This window comes from Aythya marila (assembly GCF_965140915.1).
Source record: "Aythya marila genome assembly, chromosome: 12".
Lineage (NCBI taxonomy): Eukaryota > Metazoa > Chordata > Aves > Anseriformes > Anatidae > Aythya > Aythya marila.
Window position 1 is genome coordinate 21,284,832 of NC_139053.1, and position 15,797 is coordinate 21,300,628.

The 15,797-nt window shown below is 46.5% G+C and overlaps 1 protein-coding gene across 9 annotated transcripts in view; it reads left to right on the forward strand.

The window, feature by feature from the left end:
• Positions 1-15,797, forward strand: part of ZFHX3 (zinc finger homeobox 3) — a 187,439-nt gene that overhangs the window by 71,721 nt on the left and 99,921 nt on the right. For all 9 annotated transcript variants that reach the window (XM_082769769.1, XM_082769777.1, XM_082769770.1 and 6 more), the window contains 2 exons: positions 1,835-4,590; positions 8,116-8,612. In XM_082769769.1, coding sequence (XP_082625895.1) covers positions 1,881-4,590; positions 8,116-8,612 — 3,207 coding nt within the window. In that variant the 5' untranslated portion in view covers positions 1,835-1,880. The remainder of the gene's footprint in view (positions 1-1,834; positions 4,591-8,115; positions 8,613-15,797) is intronic.

A 15,797-nucleotide genomic window follows, 5' to 3' on the forward strand; every position in this document is an offset into this window, starting at 1 on the left:
GCAGCAAGGTGCTGGCACAGTTGGATGCAAGGTGTGCCTGTGTTACAGGTACACTGCTCTAAAGGAGCTCTCAGGAGTCTGCTGTGTCTAATGGACTCAGATCAATCTAGAAAGTACTGGAAAAACTTTCAAACTCTAATTATAGTATTTAATGTTTAGGTAGCATTTTAGGTTGTCAAAACACTAATAGTCTCTGAAAGAGACAAAGGGTGGTAGCAGGCTGTTAATGTGAATGGACTTCTCAAAATAAGAGCTAAAAAAAAAAACAAAAAAAAACACATCTGTTTGCATGTACACAAGCATGCTTGCATTTGCATTTAGTTGGTAGAAGATAGAACTCTATGTAGAAATTCCTCCATGGCATTGATAACCACAGATCTAGAGTACCAGTGTTTTGTTGACCCTAAGAATGTGGGGTTCTCCTCTGCTTTTAGAGTTTTGACCCTGAGTTGTTTTTTGTTGTATGCTTTTATCTGTATGCAGAAGGAAATCTGTTCAAAGGTTGAACATCGCTATTGCAGCTGAGGTAGCAGGGTTTTAATTTCTGTGGGTGTTTCTTCCCATTTGGCTTGCCCGGCATTTCTCTATAGGAAGGTGACTATAGCGACGTGTCTTTACACGCAGAATTCTTACTAGGTTTGCAGCTGAACTGGCAATCTCTTACTGATCTGTGCTCTAGCTAATAACAGTAGCATTTTGGGGACCTAAGCTCATAGGTCTGTAACCTCTAGGAAGGCTCATTTTGCCTAACAGACTCCATTAGGATTGCAGCATAAGAGAGAACCCCAGGCTGCAGCGAACCTGGGAGCTGTGGATGTTGGCCATGTTCAGCAGCCTGTGCTCACCGACTGCTTGGCTGTTGGTGCGAGTTCTCTGGGTCTCATACTTGGTGGAACAGAAATAGTGGGAGGGGTGTCCATCCTTCTCCTCCAGGACCTGTATCTGTATCGTCTATTTGTGTTTGGGGGCTGAGGGGAAGCAGTTTGTGCTCAGGCTGTGTCCTGCAGGATCTCTGGGAGCTTCCTGAAGCATGTTGAGCTGACCACTTTCCGATCCCCAGGATGGACCCTTGTCAGATCTGGAATTTCCTGTTTGGTTTTTCTCCTGACGTCTCTCCTTTTAAACTCTGTCCAGAAAACAGCAAATAAATCTCCTGTGCATACTAAAAGCTGTGACTCCAAAATTCTTGCTCTGGGTCTCATGATCTACTACAGAGGTGCATGTGTGAGGCTGAGCCCAGGGTGCTTGCTGTGCTCCCAGAACAGCTAACAGAGGGGAACCGCCTGGACATAACTGCATCTGACTTAGGAAGCCACAGACATGGGAGCACAATTTTTTACAAAGTTTTGAAGTTCTGACAGTGTTCTTTTGTAGCTTCTGAACTCTGCTTCTCTCAAAAGCTTTTCTATTAATCTTTTTTATTTTTATTTTTTGAAGGTCTTTCAGGAGATCTAAAGATTTGGGGGTGTCAATGCAGTTCCTATGATCTTCCCGTCCCCCTTCAGAGAGGGTGAAGGGGGAGGTTTTCCCCACCCTCCAGCTTTCTCTGATGAGCCTCTTGCCTTCCCTGCTCCCCTCGGTGACTCGGGGAAAGTGGAAGGGGGCGAGCACCTTTTGGTTGCTGCTGCTCGTTTCCTGTGGTTGTACTCCCAGCGCAGCATCCTCGGTTGGGTCTTCTGTTCCTGGAGCCTGTTTCGGGAAACCAGTTCTCATGCCATCCCTGCTGATCCCAAAGAGCGGGATCCCCAGGGTGTTTGCGGTGCACGGTCTTTATATGGGAGCCGTGTGGTCTTCTCTCTGACTCACCTGTTTTTCCCTCTCTCCCTGCCTGCAGGTCCCAGCCGTACCGGGTGCAATGAGCGCTCCGTGCCGGCCCTGCCATGGAAGGCTGTGACTCGCCCGTCATCCCCGGGAAGGACAATGGGTGCGGCATCCCTCAGCACCAGCAATGGACTGATCTCAACAGCACCCACCTCCCGGACACGGCCGGCAGCATGGAGCAGCCCGCGGCGGAGAGCCGCGGACCCCTGGACAGCCTGAGGGTCCCTTTCCCTGAGCGCGTCCCCGAGAGCAGCGCCGCGGCCGGCCCCGGCACCGAGCCCGCTGGCAAGGAGGTGAGCTGCGGCCAGTGCGCGGCCTCCTTCGCTGGCCTCCAGAGCTACATGGAGCACCGCTGCGCCGGCACCCGCCCGCCCCCGCCTCTGAGGGGGGAGAGCGGGAGCGAGAGCAGCGAGGACGGGGACGAGGAGAGCGACGTGGAGAACCTGGCCGGTGAGATCGTCTACCAGCCGGATGGCTCGGCCTACATCGTGGAGAGCCTCAGCCAGCTGGTGCAGAGCGGGGGCGCTTGTGGCAGTGGCAGCGGGGCTCTCCCCTCGCTGCTCCCGAACTCTCTCTCCAAGCAGGGAGAGCCCTCCGCCGCCGCCCCCGTCTACCCACAGATCATCAACACCTTCCACATAGCCTCATCCTTCGGGAAGTGGTTTGAGGGCTCAGACCAGGCCTTCCCGAATACCTCAGCCCTGGCGGGCATCAGCCCCGTCCTGCACAGCTTCCGCGTCTTCGATGTGCGACACAAAAGCAACAAGGATTACCTGAACAGCGATGGTTCTGCCAAAAGCTCCTGCGTATCCAAAGATGTTCCCAACAATGTGGACCTGTCCAAATTCGATGGCTTTGTGCTCTACGGGAAGAGGAAGCCCATCCTGATGTGTTTCTTGTGCAAGCTCTCCTTTGGGTATGTCCGCTCATTCGTGACCCATGCGGTGCACGACCACCGAATGACTCTGAGTGAGGAGGAGCGGAAAATTCTTAGCAATAAGAACATCTCCGCTATCATCCAAGGGATAGGCAAAGACAAGGAACCCCTTGTCAGCTTTTTGGAACCAAAAAACAAAACCTTTCAGCACCCTCTTGTTTCCACAGCTAACCTCATAGGCCCTGGACACAGTTTTTATGGTAAATTCAGTGGCATTCGTATGGAAGGCGAGCAGGCCCTCCAGGCTGGGCCAGCCGGCGGAGCGGAGCCGCCGCCGTCAGGTGTCCTGGCCCCTGGTACGCTCCTCAACCTGGGTGGGCTGACCAGCTCGGCTCTGAAGACTCCAATTACCTCAGTCCCCCTGGGCCCGCTGGCTTCCAGTCCCACCAAATCCTCAGAGGGGAAGGACCCTGGGGTGGCAGAGGGGGAGAAGCAAGAAGGGGGCGACCAGGACAGCCTTTCAGAGAAGGCAGAGCCAGTTGAAGAGGTAGAAGAGGAAGAAGAGGAGGAGGTGGAGGAGGAGGAAGAGGAAGAGGAGGAGGAGGAAGAGGAAGAAGATGAGGATGATGAGGGTTGCAAAGGACTGTTTCCAAGCGAGTTGGAGGACGAACTGGAGGACAGGCCCCAGGAGGACTCTGGGGCTGTGGCAGGCGGCAGCAGCAGCAGCAGCAAAAAGGACCTTGCTCTCTCAAACCAAAGCATTTCTAACTCTCCCTTAATGCCTAACGTGCTCCAGACCCTGTCGCGGGGCACAGCTTCTACTAGTTCTAATTCTGCTTCTTCCTTTGTCTTTGATGGTGCAAACAGGAGGAATCACTTAAGCTTTAACAATGAGGGCGGTGGAGCCAACGTGGCAGAGGGCAGCAGGAGGCTGGACTTTATCGATGAAAGTGCCAATAAAGACAATGCCACAGCACCAGAACCAAATGAGAGCACAGAGGGCGAGGACGGGAGCTACATCTCCCATCACCAGCATGCTGGCCCCCTCTGTGAACTTGGGGGTGGGGAGTGCCCCTCGGGGAGCGGCGTGGAGTGCCCAAAGTGTGACACGGTCCTGGGCTCCTCACGGTCGCTGGGTGGCCACATGACTATGATGCATTCTCGCAACTCATGTAAGACACTCAAGTGTCCCAAGTGCAATTGGCACTACAAGTACCAGCAGACGCTTGAGGCGCACATGAAGGAGAAACATCCTGAGCCGGGTGGCTCCTGTGTCTACTGCAAAAGTGGGCAGCCGCACCCACGGCTGGCACGGGGTGAGAGCTACACCTGTGGTTACAAGCCCTTCCGCTGCGAGGTCTGTAACTACTCCACTACTACCAAAGGCAACCTCAGTATTCATATGCAGTCTGACAAGCATCTCAACAACATGCAAAACCTGCAGAACGGAGGGGGAGAGCAAGTCTTCAGCCACACCGCTGGGGCGGCAGCAGCGGCTGCAGCAGCCGCGGCCGCTGCAGCCGCCAACATTGGTAGCACCTGTGGGGCCCCCTCCCCCACCAAACCAAAAACCAAACCCACGTGGCGGTGCGAGGTGTGCGACTATGAGACCAACGTAGCTAGAAACCTTCGTATTCACATGACCAGTGAGAAGCACATGCACAATATGATGCTGCTTCAGCAAAATATGTCCCAAATCCAACACAACCGGCACCTGGGCCTCGGTAGCCTGCCGTCCCCTGCCGAGGCCGAGCTCTACCAGTACTACCTGGCACAGAACATGAACCTTCCCAACCTGAAGATGGATAGCACTTCGTCAGATGCACAGTTCATGATGGGTGGATTCCAGCTTGATCCCACCAACCCCATGGCAACGATGACTCCATCTCTAGGTGAGGTTGAAGGGTTTTCCCCTGTTCCTGTGTGTGAGGGAGGGATTGTGTTTGTGTTACCATAAAACCTTCATGTGTGGGCTGCGTGCTGCGTGCCAAACTCTTTGTTCTGTCTCTGCGGCTCGCTGTATGCTGCAGTGCAGTGAATTGCCTGTGTGTGATGGTCAAGGATGGAGTCTGCACGGTAGAGACTTGTCTTCTGCATTCCCTCACGACAGTTTCTCTCATCTGGGGAAAGTATGTCGCTCCTCGGTATGTTTTCTAAAAGTTCTGGTAAGGAGGTAATAAAGCAGTAGATACAGATTACAGCTAACATGCATTAAATGTTCCTCATTACTATAGAAAGGATGCTTTCCAAGGGTTTCCTGATGATTTTCTCTTGTTTCGGTAAGGGATGCAAGTACTGTGTGGTGGGTGGCTTTGTGAGGCTTGTCCGCTCAGCAGCTAGTGCTCTCAGAGGCAGAGATTGAGTTGGTGTCTTACAAGTTGTGTTGCCCTGAGAAGAAAAGGTAAGTGTTTTGAGAGTTGTGATGAATTGGGTAGAAGGGGATATGTTCCTCTGCTGAAGAAGCTGAACTGAAATGTTCCTCTGATGCCAGCATGATATACAAGATTTGAGGCTTGACCGGATGAGAGTCATTAATCTGAAGAATGGCTATAGAGAAAGAAGATTATTTTGCTCATCAAATGACAAAAGCACTTTGAAATAAATTACCAAATGTGTTTTTCCTGAAAACAAGCATTCATCATGTTTGTCTTGGCACTGTGGGGAGCACACCCTATCCCCACACAATTTAGCCCAAGAGTTAGAATGGGGTAGGGGTGGTTTCCAGTTAAGTTCTTCCAAAGTGCTGCTTACGTTGCACAAGACTGGTGGCAGCCGCTGCAGCACTGTTGTATTTCAGCTTTCATCACAGAGTCCCACACAGCACTTAGGGCATGGCAGCTGAAAGCTGAAATGACTTTTGTTTCTACATTCTTTTGTTACTGCTGAGGATTTTTCATAGTGCCTACAGAAAGTATGTGAAAAGAAATCTGCCACTTTACCTGCTTCCCTCTGAGCTAATTTCTTTGGCTGCACTCTGCCCTCTCTAACCTTGTCCATCCATTGATGCTATTATTACTGATGCGCTACGTTACTGGTTCGTTGGTCTCATGCATGTTCTCCTTTCCTTCAGCTATTCATAGTACAGCTTATTAGTCCAGAAGGACGTGAAAGTCATATGAGAGAACAACAACACAAGATACTAAAAAAATGAAAACGGAGGAACTCAAGTGACTATAAATTAATTATCTTAATTTTTTCTTTGGTGTCCCAGCTTGCATCTTTGGGAGGTCAAGGACATAATCTTTTCCAGTATATTTTCAGTAGTACTGAGTTGCCAACAGATGTAACTGACAGCCATTTGCAATGTAGCTCGTGGTAGCATGTAAAGTTAAGGAGTCATCTGTGGGTGGTTTCTTGGAATGCACCCCTTTTGTAGCTCATAGCGTCTCCTTGCTGAAGTACAGGGAGATTGGCATGAGAGAATTTGAGAGTATTTTAACTGAAGTCTCTTAAAGTGCAAGACAAGGCCTTGACTGTATACGAGCTTGCCTGGAAAGTGATTTGTGAATAGTACACTTGATGGTTACAGATCTCAAGCTGAAGATCACGGAGGGAGGCCCTTCCCCATGTCAAAAAGCACTTGACATAAGCTCAGCTCATTTAACTCATACACACACTATGGACTTTGTTAGAAGTGAAACAGATTTTTTCCATTTTTACACTTCAGTCCAAAACTGGGTTTGAGTAGACTATTAATATATCAGAAGATACTGCTTTCATGTTTTTACTGTATGATGTGTTTAGAGTAGGCTGATTCACAGAGAAGATTTCAGGATATGTCTTAAGCAGAATGCTTAGGAAAATTACTGTGATTCAGAGATGTGGACTATAGAAGGCAAGTGGTCTGTTCCTCCTCTTCGTGTGTTTGGTGAGCAGGTATGCAGGAGTAACTGTGTGCAGGGTGTAATTCTGCTGTGGCAGGCAGGGATAGAGTCGACTGAGAACAAGGATCATGACTGCTTTGGCCGAAGGGCAGGTTTCTGGCACTGGGGCTTGTTCCACATGAATGGGACTTTTTTTTGTCCAGCCACTTCTTCCCTGTGTGAGCACAAGGTACCCTCTAACAAACTCAGCAGTCAGGTTTTCTTGTAAGCTGTAGTTCTTGCTGCTTATGACTGTAATGGACATCACGGTATTGTATTTCTGCAGGAAAGATAGTAGCATATATACTGCCTAAAGCTGCAGCCTGCACCAGCTGTGGTGACGTGCTTTCAGAAAGGTCAGTATGGAGTTAGGGTATCTGCCTGAACTTGGAGTGTCCTCCCACTATTAGCTGTTTCTCAGCAAACAGATTGAAATATAGGAAACTTTTTGATTGGCTGAGTAACTGCTGACCTGAAGGTTCCTTTGATAAAATAAGACTTTTACGCCAAGCTATGACATAAGATCAAGGTAAAATACCAAAAGGCTGCAGGATGAGAGCACAAGTGTCTTCGCTTATGGGAAAAGAGAGCAAGGTGGAGCAAAGGTCCTAAGAAAAGGCTGGTGGTTGGTCTCTGTGCTTTGACATAAAAAGTTAATGTTAAAAAAAGTCTCTGTCCGTATCTTCAAAGTAATCTGATGTAAATCAGACCTTGCTGTACTCATTTACTGTAGCTGAAGAGAGTTCAGCTCTTGGTTTGAAGAGGAGATCTATGACGCTTAAAGACAGCAAGCATCCTGCTGGCTTTCCTTGACATGTTCTTGCACTCACATTATTAATAATGGTTGTCTTTTTCTTGTGCGTTCAAAGCATTTATCAACATTGGTTTTAGAAGACTGTCTTCCATTTTTGAACTGTTGGATGAGAGAACAGGTCTAATACTGCAGGAGTGGCACCTTTCAGACGGGTTTTGTATGTGCCATGTTCTGCACATTGCCCGTTTCTGACTGCAGCATGGTGTCTTACCTATGTAATACTCATATTGCTTGAACTTGTGGCCAAGATCATGTTGAGATAGTGCTTAGGTACTGCATGAGGTAACGTTTGCTTCTTCAGGTAGGCAAGAAAAACACAGGAAAACCCATTATCCTGTTCTTGATATGGCCACAGAGACTTGCAGTGCAATGCTAAGGAATTTGTCCTCCTCAGGAACTGTTTCTGAAAGCAGGTTTTTTTTAACGTCACCTTTCATGGGCAGAGAGTTGGATGCTTCTCTTTCAGAGTTTGGCATTTACAAGGTAGGTAGCAAGGGCTACTGCAGTCCTTTCCCAGCCTTACATGCTGGCTGCTATTGCTTTTTTTTTTTTTTTTTTGTCAGATATGGTACTGGCTAGCAGAAGAGGAATAAATGAAGGGACGGCTATGCTTGGCTTGTGCTGTGGATTTGGTGGATGCAAGAATTGCATTGAGCAGATTTCCATTCTATGCTTCTCTTCTGGCAACTAAAGAATTTAGATTTTCTGACCTCTTTTTTTCCCCTTTTTCCTTCGTGCAGTGGGTGGAGAGATCCCCCTGGACATGCGGTTAGGCGGTGGACAGCTGGTGTCTGAGGAGCTAATGAACTTGGGTGAGAGTTTCACGCAAACAAATGACCCATCCCTGAAGCTCTTCCAGTGTGCTGTGTGCAACAAGTTCACTACAGATAATTTGGACATGCTGGGCCTCCACATGAACGTGGAGCGTAGCCTCCCTGAAGACGAGTGGAAGGCAGTGATGGGAGACTCATACCAGTGCAAGTTGTGCCGCTACAACACGCAGCTCAAGGCAAACTTCCAGCTCCACTGTAAGACGGACAAGCATGTGCAGAAATACCAGCTGGTAGCACATATCAAGGAGGGTGGGAAGGCCAACGAGTGGAGGCTGAAGTGTGTGGCCATTGGGAATCCAGTACATCTGAAATGCAATGCTTGTGACTACTACACCAACAGTCTAGAGAAGCTGCGTCTTCACACGGTGAACTCGAGGCATGAGGCCAGCCTGAAGCTCTATAAGGTAAGGGTTGGCTTTGCTTCATCTTTCGTTGCCCAAGTGCTGGAACAAAGGAAAATCTATTTTGATCCACAGTGGGTTGTGATCCTTTGGAGACAAGCTGCTCAGATCTCTCAACGGGACCCAGTCTCACTTGCATGATACAGCTCCTCAGCTCGTGTTCTCATAGCAGCTGTGGGTTTTAAAGCCTTAGGCCATTGACTGTTCATTTCAAGGCACTTTACATGGGGGCTTGTAGGTCTTATAAGTATTGTGTATGCGTTAAACTTCTACACACAAGGAATAACAATCACTGTTGAAAATATTGTGCAAGACAGTATTAGCCTCTGTCGGCTCTGTTCCGTAAGGTGGGTCGTTAAGCTGTATGAGATTCTTGAGGAGAACTTGAAGGCCTTTGCTGCTCTCAGCGAAATGAGTTATTCTGGCTCTGAGAGGGCTGGGTGGAGGGAGCAGGGAGGGAAGGAAGAAGTGGGCTGCCATCACTGTGCTCTAATGCTCTGTGTATGTTAATGCTGGGATCTGTGAGCAAAGTGGACGTGCTTGCTGCTTGCTTGAAGCTGGAAGAAGGTGGGCAGAGAAACCTGTGTGTGCGTGCATGTATTGGCCATGCTATGGCCAGAGTTAGGAGGCATTGCAGGGTTTTCTCCGTGGTAACATTTGGCCTGTGACTGCCATCTTGTTTTCCTTTCTTAGTTGTTAGTTTGTTTGTTTTGGCCTCATTTTGTGTCTTTATCGCCATCTTCTTTTTCCTGACATACTTCTCTTGTTCACAGCCCCTCTCCCCTTGCTTGCTTGAACCCTCTGGGCTGTAACCCAAGAGGAGCTCCGGATGCAGTAAATAGTCCTTTCACTCGCGCAGCAGAATTGCTCCAGACGTTTCTATTGATTTTCACTGGACTTAAAGCTTCACCTTTTTCTCTAATCATCCCATAATGGCTTTAGTATGAACAATCAGGTACGAATTGCCATAAATCTAGGCAGCCGCATACCTTGCATTCACACATGCTATCCCACTCATTGCCCTCTTGTTTCTCTCATTTTTTTATATTCTTTCTATCCTCATCCTTTTTTTCCCTGATTTTCCCCAAATTGACTGAGATTTCCTTTATGTATGAAGGTACATATACAAGCAGATCATATTTTTTACTTCCTAATTGTTTTTCAATTGTTTTTCTTTAAGTAATGGGACTTTAAAACTTGACATCACGCTGTACAATATCCCACCCATGTCACGGTGCAGGTGCATTAGATTTCAATACTCCTGGATTTTTCCTAGGAATGCACCGTTCCAGCAAATTCAGAGGGGTAAGATGTGACCAGGAGCATTACAGCAGGTTTGTCTAGAAATGTGGTTGTTGGACTTGCCTGGAGTTGGTAGGGGACTGATCAGAAGAACAGCAGAAAACATTTCTAGTGAGTTAGTTGTTGAGACCAAGGTTTCTGTGACGATCACTGTTACCATAATCAGCTGAGAATCAACATAGCGCAGCAGTCTGGCTCTAAAAGTGATCACACCTCCCTTTATGCCTCTGCTCTCAGGTATGCAGGAGACCTGAGAAAATAAAATCAGCTTGGAAATTGGGGTCATGAGTATCCCACTGAGGCTTTAAAAAGCCAGCCGAGGAATCAAATCTTCTCAGTGATACTGAATTCGGGGTACAAAAGAGGTATTTGAAAGCTCTATTATGAGTTTTAACACTTAACATTGTTCTCTTAAAAATACTAAAAATTCTAGGTCTGGACCCCTTCATTTCTAGTGGTTTCTACTGGGGAACTGGGGAAGAAACAATTGAAGCACTTCAACTGGAATTCAAAAAAAAAAAAAAAATTTTTTTTTAAATCGGATTTTGGGGGCCAGCCATAAATCTATGTAATAAAGATTCCTGAAATGCTTTCCTCAGGTGAAGAGGAATTGTCAGTTTTCAGGTTCATAAGAGGCCTGGGGAGGTCTCAGAGTTGCTACAGTACTGCTTTGCTTCTGACACAAAAGCAGTGAGACACTAGACCAAAAAAAAAGAAAAAAACACATTTCAAAGAAGTGAAGTCTGTTGTGCAGTCCACATATTAGCTTTCTAGTGTGTCTGCATAAAGCCTGTGAAATGCACAGTATGGGATTTTCTTTGTTTTGATAAACCACAGACTATTTTATCGTGAAGTGTAGCTCATGTTGCTCTGCGTGGCTGCTCACTTGCCTGCTGGGGTAGGGGACAGCAAAAGGTGGGATTCGCAGTGTCTCACACCAGCATTGCTGGAATCCGTGACTTCATGGAAAAACCTTTCTATGGATAAAGCGAGCTGTTTGCTGAGGCCTCGGTGCAATTCTTGCAGTCTTCAGAGTGATTGTAATGCTGTGTCTCTTTTGATAGCTGAAAAGATGCAGTGGGAGTGGGGGTGGTTCACAGAATGGTTTCTCTTCTCTCAGGCCTTGGTGTGGTCTGCAGTAAATTGAGATTGATTGGATGTTATTTTTCCTCTTGCTAATGTAATCCATTAGCCTGGCACATGCATAATCAGTTTAGAGCACAGTTAACTGGATGTAATCGAGTTCTTCCCTGCCTGCTGGAGAAAATCCTCTCCAGATGCTGCTGGGTGAGAGAGCGCACTAGGCTTATCACACACAATCCTCCTTATTCTGCTTTTTTGCCATTTTCCTCTTAAATTACATGTTATTGGCTGCTTGCATTGCCCAAGAACCTCTTCCATTGGTGCTACTTGTTGCCAGAAATGTGGTCTGGAGACGCTGTTAGCCCATAGTCTGGTGAACCTTTTAGTTGCCTCCTGCAATGCTTCCAGTGCCAGAGGAGGAGGTTTGGTCTTCTGCTGCCATCTTCGTCCAGCACATCGTAATAGCTTGCAACAGTCCTTCTCCCCGGGCAGCGACGAGGGGGCAGCGATGCAACTGTGGGGTCCATGCTTACAGTGAGGAACTGGAAGGATCTGGTAATCCTTTATCGTCTTGTTCCCCTAAATCCTGGGACTAAATAGGAAATTCTGTTGTTTATCTGGCACTTACTTGGGGGAGTGCCGTACTTGTGCCTCTGAACATGATTTCTTACCTCCTGTGTGCGGTTTGTATTTTTTATTTTCTCAGAGAAACTACCAGGAAAGCAGGAGCGCCACGGTAAATGTGAGTTTAAATTTCTGAGATGTCAAGACGTGGTTGTGCTGCTTTGAGGTAGATGACAGATTTGAAGGCCCTTCATGTCCTAGCTGGGACAGCCAGATGAGTATCGTATGCGACTGGGGCTGGGTTGTGTCAGCAGCTGTAATCAGAGAGGTGGGGATTGTGCAAACTCTTGACAAGTGCAGGGCTGCTGTAGCAGAAGCGAAGTCTTGGCTCCTCGTCAGCACAAGGCCAGGCTTGGAGCACAGCAGCGTGCCCCACATCTGGAAGAGGTCAGGCACCAGTTCCCAACATCTATTGCACAGGTGGAATTTCCAGGAGGGATTAATCTGCTAGAGCAAGAGCCAAGTTTGGATATTTCCTACAACTTCCTGAGAAGCTAGTTCAAAACCTGTAACTCAATCAGAAGTTCAAACAAAGAACTACTGAAGAAACGCATTGCTGGCCAGACTGCCACATGAGTGCACTCAGTGAGTTCGTTTAGCGTCCTCATTTCTCTGTCTTTCCAAGTGCTAAGTAACTTTTTTAGGGACTGTGGGGTCTGAAGGAGGGGGTTTGGGCAACATGTTACCCTACACAGAGCTTCTTTGTTAAGTAGGAGAGGCAGAGCATGTAGGAGAAAGACTCCTTAATATCAGTACTCAAGATACCAGCAATAATGAAACTTTCTGGCTCTGCGCTGACGTGGAAAGAAATGAAGATGGCCAGTGAACCTTGTGAGAGCACAAGGTGCAGCTGCAAACCCAGCCGAAGATGGTGGAGCTGCTTTCCACTGCAGCTCCTACCGAGCGTCTCCTCCTGCCTCTCCCGTGGGTGCCGCAGCAGTGTTCGCATCTTCTGCGAGCAGAGGCTGAGCAGGAGCAGCTGCAGCGAGGTGCTGAGCTGTGCTGGCACTGGGGAGGCAAGCTTCTACAGATCCAGTTAAGCTCAGCATATGAGGCAGACCAAAACCAAAAGTTTACGTTCTATGTGGTGTAAATTAAAGAGCTATGGAGGGACTTTTTGTCGTAAATGAAGATACTGATCAAATAGGCACTTGAGAAAGCTGGTGGAGAGGATGGTAATTCCAAGGACACTCCAGTGTGAGAGTGCAGAACACATAAGTGTGACAGGAGCTAAGGTGACAGTGCACATTAACTTACTTGACTCTAGTAAGCAGAACTCCAAAAAGGTTTAATTCTCAAGTGATATGTGGAATATTGTGTAAGAGGCAGTTACTGAATAGCAGCGGTGATAATGCATTCAAATTCAGTGTCCTTATGTAATAAAAATAAGCAAAAAGACCATCTACTGTAACCATATCAAGCTTTGAAGTAAAAACTACATGAAAATGGGTGAGCTACTGCTAAGGAGAAATTAAAAGGGTGCAGTGTGCGTAGGTCATAGGGGATTTACTTGAGTCCACATTAGGTATTTGAATTAAATGTGTGCTACCCATGAGAAAAACTTGAAAATAGGAAGAAAAAAAAAAAAGGAAAAGTCCCCAAAGCCTAACATGATTAAATAAAAAAAGGAGGGGATGTGTAGAAAAGGAAAAGAGGACAACCACAGTACAGGGTGGGGAAGGAGTGATACTTTTGCCCATATTTCACAGAGAAGAATTCAAGGATGTCTCTTTACGTAGGATAAATCTGGGCAGCGGTCTCAGGTGGAGGTGCCAGTGCAGGAGCAAGTCACTGGGGTTACCACGGCTCTTCACTCAAGAGTTCTGCAGGAGCCTGCTTGCAAAATACAGACTTTGGGCAGTAATATGTGCCAGAAACTGCAAAGCACTGAGTAAACAAGTGGATAAAAAGTGTAATAAAAGTCTTAGCAGGCATATGGATTAGAAAGGGAAGAAACAGGCATTTGGAAGAGGAAGTTCTCTCAGTTATTTGAAAGAGTCAGCCAGCCCATAGATGGGGTTGGTGTGGTTCGTGCAGGCCAGGGGGTTTTCCAGCATGTTTGCCAAGGTTCTCATTAAATAGCTCTTAAACAAAGGTGCAGGTATTGTCACTGGGAGAAGAGATCCATGAATGGATAGCTAGATAAGGATATGAAACAAAAGGTAAAACAAAAACTTACTTTCACCACGGAGAAGAAAGGCTAGAAAAACGTGTGGTTTTTGTTTGCAAGTGATCTAGAAATGGTTTAAAAAGCAAGCTTAAAAATCTGCTATAAGTTTAAGAAGAAGGAAAAAAAAAAGTGTAGATCACTTCAAGACCACTTCAGTGTTAAGCTGGATGGCAGTTGCAAGAGAAGTTTCCATTGCTAAGTGCTTTCAGAGGAAATGACAGATGAAATTTGGTGGCACAGTGTTAGAGGAATGGGGGTAGACAGCCCTAACATGTATGTCTGTGTTTCTGTCCCTGCTCCCCCATGATGCTAAAACTGATCTTCCTGCTTATAAGTGAGAGGTGGAGTCATCCCCACTCTCTTTGAAAACATTCTCAATGGTCAGTAGCAAGCACAAAGGCAAGGATAAAACATGGGAACTGTATAAATCCTTGGTTTTCCTGATCATTGAATATTTTTCCTGAGATGAGCTAAAAAAAAAAACATTACTCCCCCCTGGTTTTTGTGTTTGTTTTTTTTTTTTTATTTTTTAGAAAAAGCCCAGAGAAAGCAGCAGAGATAATAGAGATAATACCTGGATAGAATGACTTCTGTGAAGGCAATAAATAGACTTTGGGATTAGCCTGATGCACAAATCCAGAAGGGAGCGGAGGAGGTGAATAGGCAGCAGTTGCTCACTGTACTGTCCTAGCACAAAAATAAGGAACATCTGGTATGATAAGCAACAGGTTTAAAATAGAGGGGGGGGACAACAACAGCTTTTTGTACAGCACTTCATTTACATGTGAATTTCATTGCCGTGGGATGTTGTAGAGAGCAGACGTGCAGGTAGATTGAAAAAGGAACTGGACAGATACATGAGGGGTTGGTGCATTGGTGCTCATTAAACGGTAATTGAGATGCAAACTCTGGCTCAGTGAATTCTCAAATAGCTGGTAGCTGGAAACTTTGATTATGCACTGGGAAAGGATTGCTTTATATCCGCCCTTCTTCCTTTTAGAAATTCCACTGCTAGTGGCTGCTCTCTGAATGGATTTTGGATGGATCAATCCTTGACATCACCCATTATGGCTGCTGTTACGTTGTTATAAATACTCCTGCCCACCAGCATCCACATCATGACCGCTTGCTGCTTGTCCCTGACTTCGTATTTTGTTAATACTGTTTGTCATCTTTGGGGTTTTGTGTGTCTTCCTTTACATAAGATAAATGCTTTAGGTATCAGAAATTGCTAGTTAATTAAAATGTGGTTGCTGTTCCTTTTGGAATTAATGCAAGTTAAGCATGCCAATGTTCTGCAGTATAGTAAAGCTGAGAGTCATCTCATCTCACCGTGTGGCTGACAGTAGATGTTTCCTGTAGGGCATCAGTGTATAAAAGCTCTACATTTTATCAGGTAAGGAGTTTTATAAAGAATTATCATAGGTTTTTGAATTTTGTAGAGAAAAATTTCAGAAAATTAATGGCATCAATAAGAAGCGAATAAAAGGAGTACTTGGCTTTTGGCTAAATAATACGAGAGACTGAAGTGGAAAGCAGTTTGTGTTTCTCCTCTTTATTTCCTCATGCATTTTAATCAGCCTACCAGAAGTTTGGAAAACTGTCTACATATGCCCATCCTTCTGCACCTGCTGGCAGAGATCTGTCGTCACACACAGTACAGAAAACTTTAATCCATGGCTGTTGCCATCAAGTGGTGGCTTTGCTTTCAGACCCTGGAACCAGCCCAGGCTGCAGCCTCACCTAGGGGTCCTGCAGGAGAGCTCCTCTCAGCATTGCCAGAGCTGTGTGTAGTTCGCGTGATTCAGCTTTGAAATACTGAAATGATTTAACATAGGCAAAAGGAAACGTGTTTGGGTTTTGATTTTTATCAAAAACTTCCTTCAGTCTCTGCATTTTAAGGTTCTTAGGGTAAAGCTGCCCACAAAGAGTCTATCGTGCGTGTTACAGAGGATTTAGAGATGTATTAACCTTTGATTTACTCTCTGTCTGACTTCTGTGTGTTTTGG